At 46.8% G+C, this 16,034-nt stretch overlaps 1 protein-coding gene across 3 annotated transcripts in view; it reads left to right on the forward strand.

Annotated features, from left to right (window-relative positions):
* The window catches only part of ATG10 (autophagy related 10), a 719,085-nt gene that overhangs the window by 248,612 nt on the left and 454,439 nt on the right, over nt 1-16,034 (forward strand). For 2 of the 3 annotated variants that reach the window (XM_069627571.1, XM_069627573.1), the window contains one exon: nt 3,707-3,820. The exons of the other annotated variant lie outside the window; for it this stretch is intronic. In XM_069627571.1, the coding sequence (XP_069483672.1) occupies nt 3,707-3,820 (114 nt within the window). The remainder of the gene's footprint in view (nt 1-3,706; nt 3,821-16,034) is intronic. 3 annotated transcript variants of the gene reach the window in all.

Raw genomic sequence — 16,034 nt, forward strand, 5'->3', positions numbered from 1 at the left:
TTTGAGAGATTGTATAGTACTACACAGATGTAATGTAGCTAACATAGTTACATTGTAGCATTTGCTGAGCCTTCATTATCGTCCTCGGTGACATCACCCTCTTCGGTCTACATAGGGTTTACTGTTAGCTTTTATCACCATATTCACAATCTTGCTCACATCAAGTTACGGTAATCCTGCCAATGATTCTGGAGAATAGCCTTGGACCTATGAAATTGATGAACCTTCATAGTCATCAGGTGGTTGGGGCATAAAGTTTTCAGCCTAACAGAATAATCAATCCACTAACAAGACGTCCCATGTTTTAATGCCAAATTGTTTCCACATTTTCTGTACTGTATGTCAACCCTGCAAATTCCAACTGTGTGGGTCGGGGATGATTAAGGTATCATCCTTAATAATTTTACCAATCCTCTACCGAGCGCATTGAGTGAACCTATCCTGGTCCGGCCAGTCTAGCATTTTTGGCTTTGAAAATCAGAAAACACACCACACTTTCTTCTAATTGCAATGTTTATTTTGAACACCAATGAAAACACACCTCACACTGAAAAATATATATGTTTATTATGTTACACATATATACCTTCATCAGATCAAATAAATGCTTCTGCAAGTAACATGCATAGAATAAAAAGAATTAATAAAAAAATAAAGACCTCCTTTCCCCTATACTTTGTAGGTCCACTGTTTAAGGATAGGCACACAGCATATAGTGATGGGGAGAAATGGGGAACCAGACATTCTAACACACAGTTAAAATACCCTTTTCCTGCACAAAAACAGTATATTGTCCTAAAACGCATAACCCACTGCTGTAGTATTTTCTAGGTCCCCACTACTTGGTGGTTGGCACACAAGACATAAATACATGGGGTTGAGAGCATAAGGAAACCAGACATTTAAACAGAAAGCTAAAAGGGTTATACAGGATCTTTATGTCAACTGCAACAAAATACAGTATGTCTTGCCCTCTAAGGTGTAGTATCTGAAAAATCCAAATGTACAGGTTACATACAGCCAGACCGTGCAAGAGGGTGTAAAACAATTCTGAATCACAGCCAGAGCCCTTAAAAAATCTAGATACACTTTCTAGCAACATCATGTAAAAGTTGCGTTACTAAAAGTAGATTCAAGTGAACATTTTTATTATTATGGTATTTATTGAGTGCGGACCTAGCTTCGACAAGCTACAGAGTGCTTTACATAGATATCCACTAATACAGACACATAACGGAGCGCTTTACAGAGGTGTACAACATTACAGATGCATAAGAGAGCGCTTTTCAGTGGTAACAACAGAACAGATATACAGCGGAGGGTAGTATAAAGAGGAGGACATAGGAGAGGCACAGCTGTACTAGGTGGTGGGGAGGAGAGGCGCAGGTGGTGTCTAGCGAGTCAGGTGGAGCGAGGAGCAACGTGATGGACTAGGTGTTGAGGAGGAGAGACTCCTTGAAGACGTGGGTCTTGAGTTCTTTTCTGAATTGTAGGAACGTAGGGGTAAGTCTGTTGCTGACGGGGAGGAGGTTTCATAGTCTTGGGACATAGGCAGAGAAGGCTTAATTTCTGGGCCTTTCTTGTTTGCAGCAGCGGATTTCAAGTCTGCATGTGTCCTGGCTTCTGGTGGTGCGCTGCCTGCCGGAAATGCAGAGTTTCTCTGTGAGGTAGCTGGGTGACTTGAGGGCGGCTGCCTTATAGATGATGCAGCAAGACTTGAAGGTGATTTGTGCGTGCAGTGGGAGCCAGTGAAGGTCGATAAGGGCCGTGGTGATGTGGTTGTATCTGCGCAGACACTTGATGAGGCATGTGGCTGCATGTAGGACACTTCTCAGAGGCACAAAGGAGGATGACGGGAGGCCTTCAAGGAGTGAATTGCCCCATCCAGGTGGGATAGGACCAGTGCTTGAACAGTGGATCTAAAACTGTTTGGAGGGAGCAAGGGCTGGACTTTTCACAGGAGGGAAAGCTGATACCAAGCTGTTTGAGTTTTCCTAGCTATGTGTGTCATGAAAGAGAGGTGTTTGTCGAAGTGGAACCTGAGGGACTTGGAGCAGGTGGTGAGTTCGGGTTTGAAGCCTTCAGAGTTCAATGTTGATAGCCAGGTCTGTATGTATGGGTGTTTAGTGTTGTTGGTGAGGAGTAGGAATTCGGTCTTGAGGGATTGAGCTTCAAGTATGCACTGGACATCCAAGACTGGATCAGCGAGGGGCAGGTTTGGAGCCTATGGATCTCCTTGATGGAGTTGATCTTGAGGTATAGCTGTGTGTCGTGGGCGTATTGGTGGATGTGGTTGATGTGAGTGGCTCAGAGAACTCCCAGTGGCTCCATGTATAGATTGAAGATCACTGGGGAGAGGATGTAACCCTGCGGGACTCAACAGGTGATGGGTAACATTGGCGATCTAGAGGAATCCATTTGAACAAACTGCTTGTGGTTGGTGAGGTAGGTCTAGAAACAGTGTAGGACAATGTTGCTGATCCCAATGCGCCTATGTAGGGTGTCCATAAGTGCCTGGTGGTCTACTGTGTCGAAAGTGGCTGAAAGGTCCAGTAGAACCAGGAGGCATGGGTGGCCATTGTCAAGGATGTTGAGGGCGTCGGGGACCACCTGTATGGTTGCTGTCTCCGTGCTGTATCTGGGTCTGAATCTGGATTGGTAGATTTTGAGGAGATTGTTGGTGTTGATGCATTGTTTCAAGTGTGCAGCTACTGCTTTCTCTATGTTCTTACCTAAGAAGGGAAGATGGGTGGTGGGGCGATAGCTACCTAGGTTGTCGGGATCCAGAGTGGGCTTCTTTAGTAGAGGGAGGATTTGTCCAGGTTGTTGGGGTCGATGGGAAGGTGCCTTGAGTTAGGGAGCTGTTGATGATCTCCAGGTAGGGAAGGAGAGCTTCTGCAGGGAGGATCTTGAGGATTGGATGCTGGGAGGGTCTTGAGGATTGGATGCTAGGAGGGTCTTAAGGATGGATGCTGGGAGGATGTCATCTGCTTACAATGTGTCTTTGAGGGCGGCCAGGGTTTCTACCAGGTCCTTTGTCAAAGAGGGTCTTGAATGTGGTCCAGGTTGTGGAGATTTTGCGAGGAAGGATATGAGGTGGATGCAGAGCTGGCGTCTATGTGTTGGCTAATCTTGCTGATTGTATCAATGAAGAAGGTGTTGATGACAGTGGATTTTTCGATGGCGTGTGCTATGGCAGGTTTGGGTAGTAGGTTGATGCACTGCTTGACCGCTTTGAAGAGGGCTCTGCTTTTGTTGTCGGCCTCTGCTATGGTATTCTGATGGTAGGATGCCTTGGCTGTGTTGATTAGTTGTCGGCGGGTTGCTCGGAATTCCTTGAGCGCCAGGCCGGATGCAGTCCTCGGGCGGCGCCAGGTTTTCTCTTGTTTCCTGAGGACTCTTTAGCTGAGGTTGAGATTTTACATGTACCAGGGTGCTGACGGCTTTGGTTTGCATACCCGTGTAGAAGTTCGAGTGGAGGCAGGGTACAGGCTCCTATGTGTCTGTTGTCTCCTATTTTTTTGTTGTTAGTATGTTTACTCCCTATTCATTTTGTTTGGAGTAGTTAGATGTTTTAGGACATAAAATGGTAGGAAGGCTGCTGATTAGAAGGGATGAATGCACCGCAGCACGATGGGCAACAACTGTTTTTTTCCCAAAAGTAGTTGTGCAAAAAGTTAAACTTTGTTTTTGTTCCTGTGACTAGGAATCAAAGGAAGGCTACATGAGTAAAATACATGTCCAAACCAGGCCTAGGATCCACCAGCCTGAGCAGAGGGCAAGCCATGAGGAAGAGGATGACATGTGCCTCGTCCATGATGTGAGTCGTTTCTTTGAATATATCCCTTCATCATTGCTCCTTTTTGAAACCCATCACTGATGTAATATAAACGGCTGCTGTAGAAGGGTTTTTTTCTGGAACTTTCTAGATGGCGATATCTATTGGTAGTTTTTTACCTTTTGAACTTTTATATAAACGTGATGGACATGTCGTGAAAGTCTTATGACATCAGGTGGGCGAGGAAGTGTTGCCTCCTCCCCATAGCTCTCACCTCCTCCAGAGAGACCAGTGTGTGCAATTTCTCATCGTATAACAACCCTGAACAGTTTAGCACTAATACGTATTCTATTCTGAAGTAATGTCAGAGCATACTGACAAATTCCTTTTTACTCTGCTTTTTTTTTTTTTTTTTACTAAGCAGAATAACTATTTTGCATACCTGCAAATGCGCGCGTGCTTATCAAATTTTTTTTGTAACTGACACAGTGCAACCATATTCAGATCATTTTGACTGTCGCACGTGTTACAAATTAACCATATTTACCAAAATAAATGTAAAATGAAAGAACGTAATAAAAAAAATGGTGCATTGCAGTTGGATTTGCGTACTTTAAACTCTCTGCGTCATAGTTACAAGCTCTTGGAGTTTTATATAGTTTTTTGTAATGTTGGAGGATGTCTTACTAGATACACGCTGGGAAGACATTCCAGGACCCTTGTGCCTTTGGTGGAAACCATATACTCCTACTGCAGGTTAGCTTTAAATGTAGAAGCTATTGGTGACACTTCTTAAAGGAAAAAATAGCCTGTTGCATACGGCTATTATCATCCCCCTTCATTTTGCATGAGTCACACTGACAACAACATTTTATGCGTGTCCAGTGCTCTATAAGAAGAAATTCTTTTGCCATATTTCCATATTTGTTATCAACATCTACTTACAGTGTAGAAAAGTGTTTCAGGAAATATTTTTGTCACGCTTGCATTTGACACCGTCATGAGGTCTCCACCCAAGCAAAGCCTTGATAATGTGTAAATTGTGTGAAACACATGTTTAGTTTATATAATGTTAGGCTGATTTTCAAGATTGTATTATGTACCATTTTTTCTGGTCTCTAAATTTCTAAATCATAATTTTTTATGTAAATGTGTAATAAATGTTCTTATATGCTGCATGTTAGTTATCATTCAATGCTGCATTAAAATCAACACCAATTAAATAAGATGATAGCTTTCTAGGGTTTTATGCAGAATGAATATGTATAGGTAGATGTCTGAGAATTAGATTGCCTGGTGGAGTCCATTTTTTAAAGGGATGACATGAGAAAACAGGCATTGGCAAAGCCAACAGTTTGCGTGTTTGTGTAGGCATGATATGATATGATGTGGCATTTGTGACACGCCTGTACACAAGTATTTCAAGGCATGACAAGACAAGGAGGGGGAAACAAAATAATGAGCTTACTAGGGCTTGTGTCATTCAGATAGCGCAAGTGCAGGGAAGAAGGAAGGGGAGAAGTGCCAGGGGGCGAGGAAGGGTGAAGTGCATTTAACTCACAAGTGCAGCCAGCGGGTGGCTCATAAGTGCAGAGAGAACGGACTGTAGGGCTGCAGATACAGACCCTTAAGTATTGGGGAGTCCAGAGGCATTTTGAAGGCAACTGGACATGCAGGAGCCCGGGTTCTGAGTTTAGAGGGTGACCAGGTGATCAGTGCACGGAGCAGTCAGGTACATCAGCCAGGGAGAGGAAGAGAGAAAGCGGAAGCGAAAAGGAAGGTCTTGAGTTGCTTCCGGAACCAGAGGTGGTTCTGCTCAAGTTTGAGAGAGGCAGGGCGGATTTTCCAGAGGGAGGCCCCAGCCGAGGAGATAGATCTGCCACCAACTCTATGCTTGGAGAAGCGTGTGACCCTCAGAGACCTGGAGGTGAATGAGCGGAGAGCTTGAGAAGGAAGAAGTTTTGGAAGAGAAAGTTGGAGGTAGAGCAGTCCCAGGCCCTAGAAAGCCTTGTGGACAATGCAAAGGGTCTTGAAGTTGATCTTTGCAGCCACGGGGAGCCAATGAAGAGATTTCAGAGCTGGAGAGATACGATCCCTGTGCTTGAGGCCAAGGACAAGTCTTGCAGTCCTGTTCTGGATAAGTTGTAAACATTGAAGAGTAGAGGCAGGAAAATTTAGAAAGAGGCTGTTGCAATAGTCCAGCCTAGAGAGGACCAGAGCTCTGGAGACCGTGAGCTTCTGGGGGAAAGTGAGAAAAGGAAGAATACCTCCGAGGAGAGGTGCAACTGATAGTTTGACTTCTTAGAGACTTCATAGATGTGAGGAGAGGAGGAGAGGGTGGAGTCAAAGATGACACCACGGTTCTTAGCATCACAGGAAGGAGCAGGAAGAGGGGCCAGAGTGGGCAGCCAGAGAGAGAGAGGAAAGGAGGGAGCGGGTGTCCCAATGAGGAGGATCTAATTCTAACTGGCATTAAGGCAGTGATATTTGGTGGCACACCATTCCTGATTTGTGGCCAGACAGTCTGGTATGAGAGAAGAAGCAGAGCTGGCCGAGGGAAGCCTGAAAGAGAGCAGAGTGTCATCCACATAACAATGAAAACTGGAGCACAAAGTAGCAATGCAGTGCCCTCCAATGGATCCTTGTTAAAGGATTCAAAGTGTACTCATTCCAATTACAGGCATTAGAAAGAGTACTGGATTGTTATTTTTCGTCACTACCTCCCCTAATCGGGATTGGGTAATTTGCGCGCCTGCTGCCTTCCTTGGATGTTGCCATTTCCCAGGCTCCCTCTTGAACTGAATCGAACCCCGATTCCACATGGTCACCACTGCAGGCACAAAACATGCCATCTGTGAAGGCATCATGAAGCATGTTCTAAATAAAATACTTTTATTTACTTAAATGTCAGGATGGTGTAAGGACTAACTTGCCCTAGGCTAGGGTGGGATTTCCCTACCTAAAGAAACTAAGGATTGTCCGAGCCAGTAAGTTCAACATAAGTCTGTCTGTGTCCAAAACCTGTATTTGCCCTCACAACTAATTCTGAACAATTTGTAGGGTTGTCAGCAACAGAAGAAACAGTGTTTCAAATAAAGTTCTGAGCATCTTACAGCTTGGCTTACTTTCCAGCTCCCCTTCCCCAAGTTCAAAACAGTTCAAAAAGGCCTCAGCATTCCCTTCCCAAAACGTCAGCTTTTCCAGCTTGTAAACTCACAATCAATTCAAGTCTCTTAGTTTTCAAAACCAATTCCAGGTCAACTTTATCATCCTTCAGGCTCTTCAATAGTTCATGCAGATTGCTCTCTTTCTCATTCACTTCAGCAATCCTATTCCAAAATGTTGATTCTTTTTCTTTACTTGGCTTTTTACAAGCAGGGTATCCTCTGTCTAAGCACAGTTGTCAGAGCACACCGTCCATAGATCACTCAACTGATAACCCTTGGCACTCTGTTAGCTTTCCTTATTCTTTAAGTTTCCTTTCCAACAGAGGTTTCTCTCTCACTGCACCTGTGTATTGGTTTACATTCACTTTGGTTTCTCCTTGGCAGTCTCTTGGCTTTGCCACAATGTGTTCTTCCAAACAACTCACTCAGTGGTTCTCACACTCTTCCACCAACTTGCTTTCAAAGTATTCATAAGCCCTCATCATTTGCCTTTCTCTTTATTCATAAAGATTCATCAATTGCCTTTACGTGCTTTGTCACGTGGTTAAAAAACCTTTATGTTACTATGTTTCACACTAGTTTTCACTTCATTTTAAAGCTCATCCGAACCTTCCTTTAATTTAGTATTCAATAATACTTGCTTCACATTCAAGTTCATTTAATTTAAATGTGCAGCTTGCTCAATATCCAAAACCCCTCACTTTAGGATCACCATTAATTGTTAAACATTTCAGTTCATTCGGCATAACCATATGGCCGGCTGTATGCCCGGTATGAGTGTTTCCTCTATCTCATTCATGGTACTCGGCTGCTCCTCTGGGCATTCTCTCTTCTTTCTTCTGGCGTCCTTCGGCTCCGCGTACACTTCTCGGAAGACCGGTGAGCAGTGTTCACCTACTTTGAACCTTGCTGCGGGCTTCTGGTAGCTTGCGTTTCACCCGCGGATGCTGCCAGTGGCCTGCAGTACTTGGGAGTCTTCTCTGCCCCACAGCTCCAGCTGTGGGCACAAGACATAGGAGACTCTAGTGTCCTCAACCCTCTCATGGCCCGCTTGGGCCCGGTGTCACAATCTCTCCTCTGCAGTAGCCGGCATCCTGCCCTCCAGGCAGGACACTCCTGGGCAGCACCCTCCTTGGCAGAATTCTTCCCCTCTCAGGCCAGTTCCGCTCAGGCCAGCCTCTCCCAGCCCGCTTTCTCTCTTGCCAATTTCCCCTTGCTTGCTGGTGGTTCCACCTTTCATGCACCTGTGACCTGTTAACAGGTTGCAGGTGCAAGTCCTTGATTTCAATTGCCTGACCACAATTACTTATATTCTATGGACATGCCTGACCTTCGCAATTATGTTCAAGTCTCTTCCTCGTCTCAGTAGTGGTCTAAATTAATATAAGTGTGTACAACTTCTAGTCACCTCTTCCTCGTCCCAGTACTAGAGTGATGTGACTGAGTGGAAGTAAGAGGAAATGACTGGTAGTAACACATGAAGGTAGAGGGAGGGGAGGGGAGAGTTTATTCTTACAAGGGAAAGGGGGTTATCATGTCTCACCCAAAGATGACCTCTTTCAACTCCCCAATGTCCCTCCACCCAGGTGATCCTCCCTTGCATCTCCACCCCCACGGCTTCCTGCAGCTGTCTCCACACCATCACCTCCTGTGGCTGTCTGTCCACCTGCTCATCTTGCGATGTTTGTCCACCACCACCTTCCCTTTTTTACTGCCTTTGCAGCGCCTTCTATTTCTGCCTTGTTAACACCTGATGTCTCACCACCTCTCTTAACCTCACTGTTTTCTCCACTTCCTGCTGTCTCACCACTACCTCCTGCTGTCTGACCATACCACCTCCTGCTGTTTCACCTCCTTATTCTGATAACTCTGCACCTCCTCCTCATGTCTCAACACCTCTCTCCCTTTGTCTCCACTTCCTCCTACATCTGCGGTTTCCAACCTCCTCTACCTCCGCTATCCCACACCAGCTGCCTCTTCTCAGGTTCTCCTGCCTCCTCAGTGCTCCTTTTCTGGACCTCTGCTCCCACTGGACTCCCACTCCCTTCTGCCAAATTCCCTTCTTTTCAGTAAAGGAGACTCTCCATGTGTGTGGGCGTGGACCTCCCCTCTCTGACCATTCTCGTTTAGGTGGGGATATTTGTTTAAAATGTGATTGGTTTGTTGGAGCGCTCAGGCAGTCCTCTATTCCAATATCTACTTTGCCCCTTTCCCTTGTAGGTCAGCAAGCCAAGCCCATAATTGGGGCTGGCACCATCCTGGATATCTTGTTTACACATACATTCTGTCAGCCCCGTTGAGTGGAGATCGGCACTTCACAAGTCTTTGCTGATTACAGGTCTCTGTGCTCTGGAGTATGTTTCCCTGTGTTTAGGACTCGTGACCTTCAGGATGGTAAACCTTTGCTTGAATTACCTTTCTCTACAATGTACTGCAGCCCTGCAACAGCAGATTGGAGGCTTCCCTGTTTCTCAGTAAATAGTCTTTGTGTTTCTGAGTCCCTTAAAGGAGCAGATCTCATTGGCGGTGCACAGTGACAAATCCTTCCCTTGCCTCAGGGAAGGTTGGAGTTGTCCATTGGATCCCGACCCCACACCACCCCAGATCCTGCATAGCTTAGTGGGTGGCGAGGTACATGGCCAGAGCAGAGATTTTTTAGCTTCTCACCAAAATCGGCCAGTATTCTCGATTGAATAGTCTGATGAGTAAAGATTGAATTAGGCAGTGTGCATATAAAGGCAACTAGCGCAGTTGTTTCCGCAATGGCGTTATGTATTTGGACCAACTATCAAACTGGCTGCCGCATGAAGCGTATCCCTCCAGGGAGCAAGGGAGACATAAGGATGGCCAGCCAAGAATCAGGTCCAAGAATCAGTCATAAATGACTTTATGAGCAAATCTAAGTCTGAGTAAGGTTAACATTGCAGGATAAATCATAGAAAGCAGTTGGCATATGTTACTAGTTTCTGAATTTTCGTATGCATTGTGTGGTATGTCCAAGCAATGACGCACATGACAACGGTGAATATGTTTCAACAAGGACTGGATAGCATACTTGCGTGTTTGATCCAGGTGTCCATCACTTTGTGGCATCAATTGTCCAAACACTAACGTTCCAAAACCCACACTTAGAAGAAGTCCTTACTCCTCTGTCTAAAGCTAAATGTAATACGTCCTTAGAGTCTGGGCTACCCTAGGCTGCAACAATACTATTCCACAGTTCCCACAGAAAGTCTTCAAACCTTTTCTTAAATGTCTTTTCTTGTATACGAAAAAAGTGAAAACTTTTCACTTTGAAAAGGCTCTTTCAGGGTTTACTCAGTCTGGACTATCTGTAGTCTTCCTTCTTTCACCAACACTCTGAAGACCTCTCCCAGGTTTTGGTTCCGCAGTTCCTTGTATCAGGTTTCCTATTGTTGACTCTGTTGCAGCCTCTGTTTCTTCAGTGCTCAAAATAGGTTTTGTGCAGAACTTGGGTTTCTACAGTATGCTTAATATATCTCTCCCAGCCCTTGGGTTGGGAGAGACATATTCCCTATACCTTTGGTCCTTCAGTATAATCAGCATGTCTCGCACAGAATGTGGTTTTCTCAGCATTAACTTCAGTGGGTCTCTCAAAAACCTTGCATGGAATAGGTATTCTCCCATGGCCCTCGTTCAGGGTGCTTTTCAGGCAGCCAATATTTTGTCGCTCTACTGCTATAGTCAACCAGGAAACTCCTTCCTCAGGCTTCCTTCCTCTGGGCACTGGACCATTCGCTAGGTCCACGTTTGTCTAGGTTGCCAGTAATTTTTGTAGCGGGCCTCTGTGCTAGCCCCACCGTCAGTAGCTGCTGAAGGTTAGCGAGGGCAAGAACTATCTGCTTGTAGGTAGCGTGCTCCCTTTGTATCCAGCGACAGTTGGAGAATGAGATTGCTTTTCTCCAGGATCCTGTTCTCTTTCTCCCTCTTTTTCCCCCTCTTTCATAGTGCCTCTGAGTGTTTTGCACTTCATTTGGCCCACAGGATTGGTTGGCTGTTTTGTGGTTTAGTCTGGGGGCCTCATCACGAGTTGGGCGGTAACGCCGGCAGTATTACCGCCGGCGGTATTAGCCCTACCACCAAACCCACCGGCGCTATTAGCGCCGGATCACGGGTTTGGCGGTAATGGAATTCCCCATTCCCCAATGAGCCCATTCGGGAATGCCCCATTCCCCATTGGGCTCAATGGGGAATTTCCGCGCTCTTACTGCCGGCAAAGTTCCCGCCGGCGGTAATAGCGCAATTTTTTGGCAGATTTCCCCCCAGCTCAGAGCTGGGGAGAAATCCGCCGAAGCCCTGATTTGGCAGACCCTTAAATCTGGCAGTAATAGCGCGACCGCCGGATTTAAGGGTTACCGCCAAACTCCTGATGAGGCCCTGGGTCTGATTCTGGGAAAGTATCACAAGGTACATTGGAGAACAGCAAGGACACAAAGATTTCTCCCACCTATTCCTCCCAGTGCTTCTGGAACTCTGCTTTTTCCCCCATGGATGGAATGGTCACCCAATATGAGGGGATATTCAGTCCCTCCTCTTTCTTTTCCTCCCAGCTATTGTGCCTTGAGGGCAACTCCTGGATCATCCAGCCATGAACCCTTAAGCAATGTGATTGGCTGCCTGCAGGACATATGGGGAAAGTATCGCTGTGCCGGGAGATGCAGCTGGATCATTCCCAAGGGCTGCTCCTAAGAACATCTACACCTGTTTTAGCCTCTCCTGGCCAGACCAGCTTCTGGCACCTCACCCTACCCCCGTTCTTCCTCACTGTAATTTGGTGAATGGACCATGCAGCAGACTTGCAGGGACTTCCAACCGAAGTCTACAACAAGGTAAAGCACACTCTCCTAGTGTTTACCTAAGCGCTTTGCTGTTTCCATCTAGCACGGCTGAGAGCATAGTAAATCTGCAATCCCTACCGCTGCCTACACTCTTCCTCCCTCCTCCCAGGCATGATGTCGCTAATGTGTCAATCGCCCAAGCTGAGCACTCACCTCCTAGGGAGTAGTTCTCCTTGCCAGCAGTAGGCCGGATGCTGTACTCCGTGAACCCTCGTGACTACAGGCCTCCTTGCAATCCTGCATCAGTGCTCCTAATCTTAACCCTTATGGCCCCATCTAGGCAAAACCTAGTCTCTATGCCCACTCTGGTGAACTTCAATATACCTCTGAATGCTACCTAACCACCCCCAGCCTCATCCCTAATGTGAAGCCATTACAGATCTCCTCTTACCCTAAACATTGCAACCACTGCACACAACTACTAGTGTCCCATCACACACTCCCACGTGCCTGGTGCTGCCGCAACGTACTTCCTACTGCACTTTGAGCATTTTAGCTGCTATCGCAGCCCAGCATCTGAGCTTGGCTACTCTCGCTTGGAGCAACATATCTCCGACCCTCCCAACAGCGCCAAGATTTATCAAGGCCCCAAGCTCAGACCCGAGCCACCTACATTACCGGTCCTGGCTGTCCATAGCTGCACCACCTTTCAAGCGCACCTCCCTCTGCTTGCTTCACCAAATCACAGTCATAAGAAACTATCGCCTTTGGGATCGAATAGCTGCTACACTTAAACCTATACCTAAGCTGACAGTTGCCCGCAGCACCCACAAGCCCTGTATGCCCTTATCCTAGCAGAAGTACACCACCAAGGCTCAGTCAAACCATTTGACCGGGCATGTACCCACCCTCCTATTAAAATGCGCTCTCATCAATGCAAGATCCATCTCTGCGCATGCCCTTGACATCAACAACCTGATAACTACCTTAAACCTCAACATCGTAGCAACCACCGAAGCATGGTTGCATACTGGCCCTGCATTTTCTATTGCTATGCCTGCCGGATACACCATCTTCTACGCTGACAGACTAAATTCAAGGGGCGGAAGAGTAGCACTCATTCCAAGGCACTCCCTGCCCATCAGATTACTGAACTCTACCCTGCCGGACAACTGTGACATCTTGTCAACCAAACCGCCCGTCTCCGACCCGAACACCATCTCCCTACACACCATCTACCGTCCTCCAGGACCAGCCACGTCCTTTGATGAGAAACTCTTTCACACCCTGGGTGCCTGCATCAAACCTTCCTCTCAAAACAATTCTCCTAGGAGCCCTCAACTTTGGTTAAATGACCCTGATGACCTAGCAGCCATCTTGCTCGCCAATTCATTTAGCACCCTTGGCTTCAGACAATGTATCAACACCCCCACTCATAACAAAGGCTGCATCCTAAACTGGATTCCGGACCACAATTGTCAGGTGTCTATCCACTCCAACAGCCCCTACCCATGGTCTGACCACAATATAGCACAATTTTCATTCTCACCAACAGGGCACATTACACCAATCGCTTTCCCGCTGCCTCCAACTCTTGCATGGAGTCCCAGAACCCTTACCAAGGAACACCTCACTTCCTTGCTCACTTCACTCTTACCAAAGCCCCCATTCACCAATAACCCAAACACACCAGCGGACCTGTATGCTGAAACCCTTACAGATGCTATTGACACTATAGTCGCCCTCAAAACATGCAAGATCAAACCATCAGCACATAGGAACTTGTGGTTCAACTCAGAACTCCAAATGCTCCGCTCTTAGAAACCATCAGCAGAAACTGATTGGAAGAAATCACCTTCAGAAGAGAATAAACTACTGTTCACTGCAGCTGCTAAACAATACAAGAAAGCCACCCTCTCTGCCAAATCCTCCACTTATAATGCCTGCATTGCCAATGCTAAATCTAACACCTGTGACATTTTCACCATCCTCAGGGAAATGGAAATCCCTACTAACCCACCGGTCACTATAACCAAAGATGACTCCTGGTGTTCCAATAATCAAAATGCCATGCTCGCTAAAATCGGCACCCTGCACCGGAAAATTTACACCAAACAATCCCTGATCGATTATTCGCAAGTGTCGCTAACAGCATCATACCCTTCCTCCATCAGCTCACAAGATTCTCCCATGTTCCACTTTACCGATGTCTCTGAAGAGGAAGTCAAAACCATCATTAAAGGCCTTAAACAATCCCGATGTAAAGGAGACATTTTCCCAGCCAGTCTGATCAAAGAATGTGCAGACTCCCTAGTTCCCTCATTAACGCCTTCATCAATGCCTCCTTCTGCCATTGCCCCCACCAGCCCCAAGGAAGCCTGGGTAATCCCCCTTATAAACAAACCTTTATTAGACCCTGTCATCCCCACCAACAACCATCCCATTACTACTGTGCATTTCCTGCTACGAATTCTGCATATAGCAGCCTATCTGCAAATCCAGCAACACCTAGAAGCTAACCATATCCTTGGTATGCATCAGTCAGGGTTTCGCCCAGGCCATGGAACGGATTCAGCTTTACTCGACCTAAAGATCCAGATCGATGTAATCAGGTATGCCTGCCCTGCTGCTCCTCCTCGATCTATCAGCAGCTTTCAACCTTGTGGACCAAAAAATCCTAGGTCAGCACTTATCCACTTCAGCCAATTTCTCTCCGGAAGCCACAGCATGGACTGCCTCCTTCTTAGGAGATATATCCATCAGAGTTTTTGCAGAGAATGCCAGCGCCTCCGCACGACCTACCACCAAGGTTCCTGAGTAACCCCGACTTTGTATAACATATTCACGATAGCACTATTTACCCTCCTAGACTCTATCGGTATGTCTTATGCAGACTATGCTGATATGCAAATTCACCTCCCCCTCCCTTTCTGGCAACTACCTTGATGACTCCTCAACCCTAAACACTGTCCTTCTCTTCCTTTCCTTTGTTCACCACTGACAATGTTTCTAGACCGGTCCGATTTATGAAAGTCTCATCAAAACAGATTCTTCCCTGTTCATCCAAAACCATCAAGGACCATGTTGACACCCTCACTCCAGCCTTGGCTGACTTTTACTTTACACGGCTTGGGTCATTCTCCTGCAGGCCAGTGTTTTATCATCAACTGTTTCTCTTTATTTTACAGGGTTCCAGACACTCCTTCTCTCATATGGGGTGGGTCCCAGACTTGTACGGCTGTGTTGTATCTGATTGGTTCACTCTTCTGCCAAGTATACAACACTTCCAGGGTCGAAGATCCTCTTATTCTCATTCTCTAATTTGGGTGAAGGTCCCAGACTCGCACAGCTGTGTTGTACCTGCTTGGATCTCTCTCCTGCCAAGTATACAACTCATTCAAGGTCCCGAACCCTCTGCTTCTGACTTTATATTCAACCAGATGCTCCCCTGGACCTCCAGTACCTCCCAGGCACTCAGCGTATCCGTTTCCTTCCTTCTAGCAGGTATCGGCGGTTCCCAGGCAGCTGTGTCCCTTATTGAGACCCCGGTAGCATTCAGGATTCCAGCGGGCTCTGGAGTAAATCTGCAGTCTTCCGACACATTGCAGTTGCACTTTCTTCTGCACTTCGCCGGGGCCTGGGACACCTAGAGGATTCACTCGGTGGTAACCTGAGTAGTCCACTCCTGGCAGACGATGTTTAGTTCTCCCCTTCCGCTTAGCATGGCTTCCTGTTCGGCTCGTGTCTGCTGCTTCCCTGCACGGCTCCTGCTGTTAGTCCTCAGAGGACCGCTCTATCCTGTCTGTATTCCAGCTGAGCTGCTCCAGTGAGAGAGTCTCCAGGTTCCTTCAATCCCTTGCACACTACTGACGCTCAAAGTTTACCCCCCTCTCTGGGTGGAACACTGGTCCACAGCCCCTTCTGTTACAACACAGGATGTGTGCTCCTTGCTCCCCTACGGCGGGCTTCTCTCCCACTTCCTGAGTCTCTCTCTTCCCTTTTATGCTGGTTCTGCGCAATAAAACTAGGCTGCTCAGTGTGGTTCCTACAGGTAATCCACATGCCTCCACACCTCTCCCTCATCACAGTACGGACCTTATGACCCCTTGAGAGTCATTGGTGTTCTTCTTCATCACAGTATTGGGAAAGGGATCTTCACTTAGTTAACTCCTATTCTTCCTCGTCCCAGTACTTTCTAGGGGCAGGGTAGGTTGACTACAACTTATGAGCCTATTAGGGAAGGGGTTGTTCTTAGAGTTGTAGGATGGGGGTCTAGGGTCAGGTGACTGG

Source organism: Ambystoma mexicanum, chromosome 6p (genome assembly GCF_040938575.1).
Source record: "Ambystoma mexicanum isolate Mex_15411 chromosome 6p, UKY_AmexF1_1, whole genome shotgun sequence".
Lineage (NCBI taxonomy): Eukaryota > Metazoa > Chordata > Amphibia > Caudata > Ambystomatidae > Ambystoma > Ambystoma mexicanum.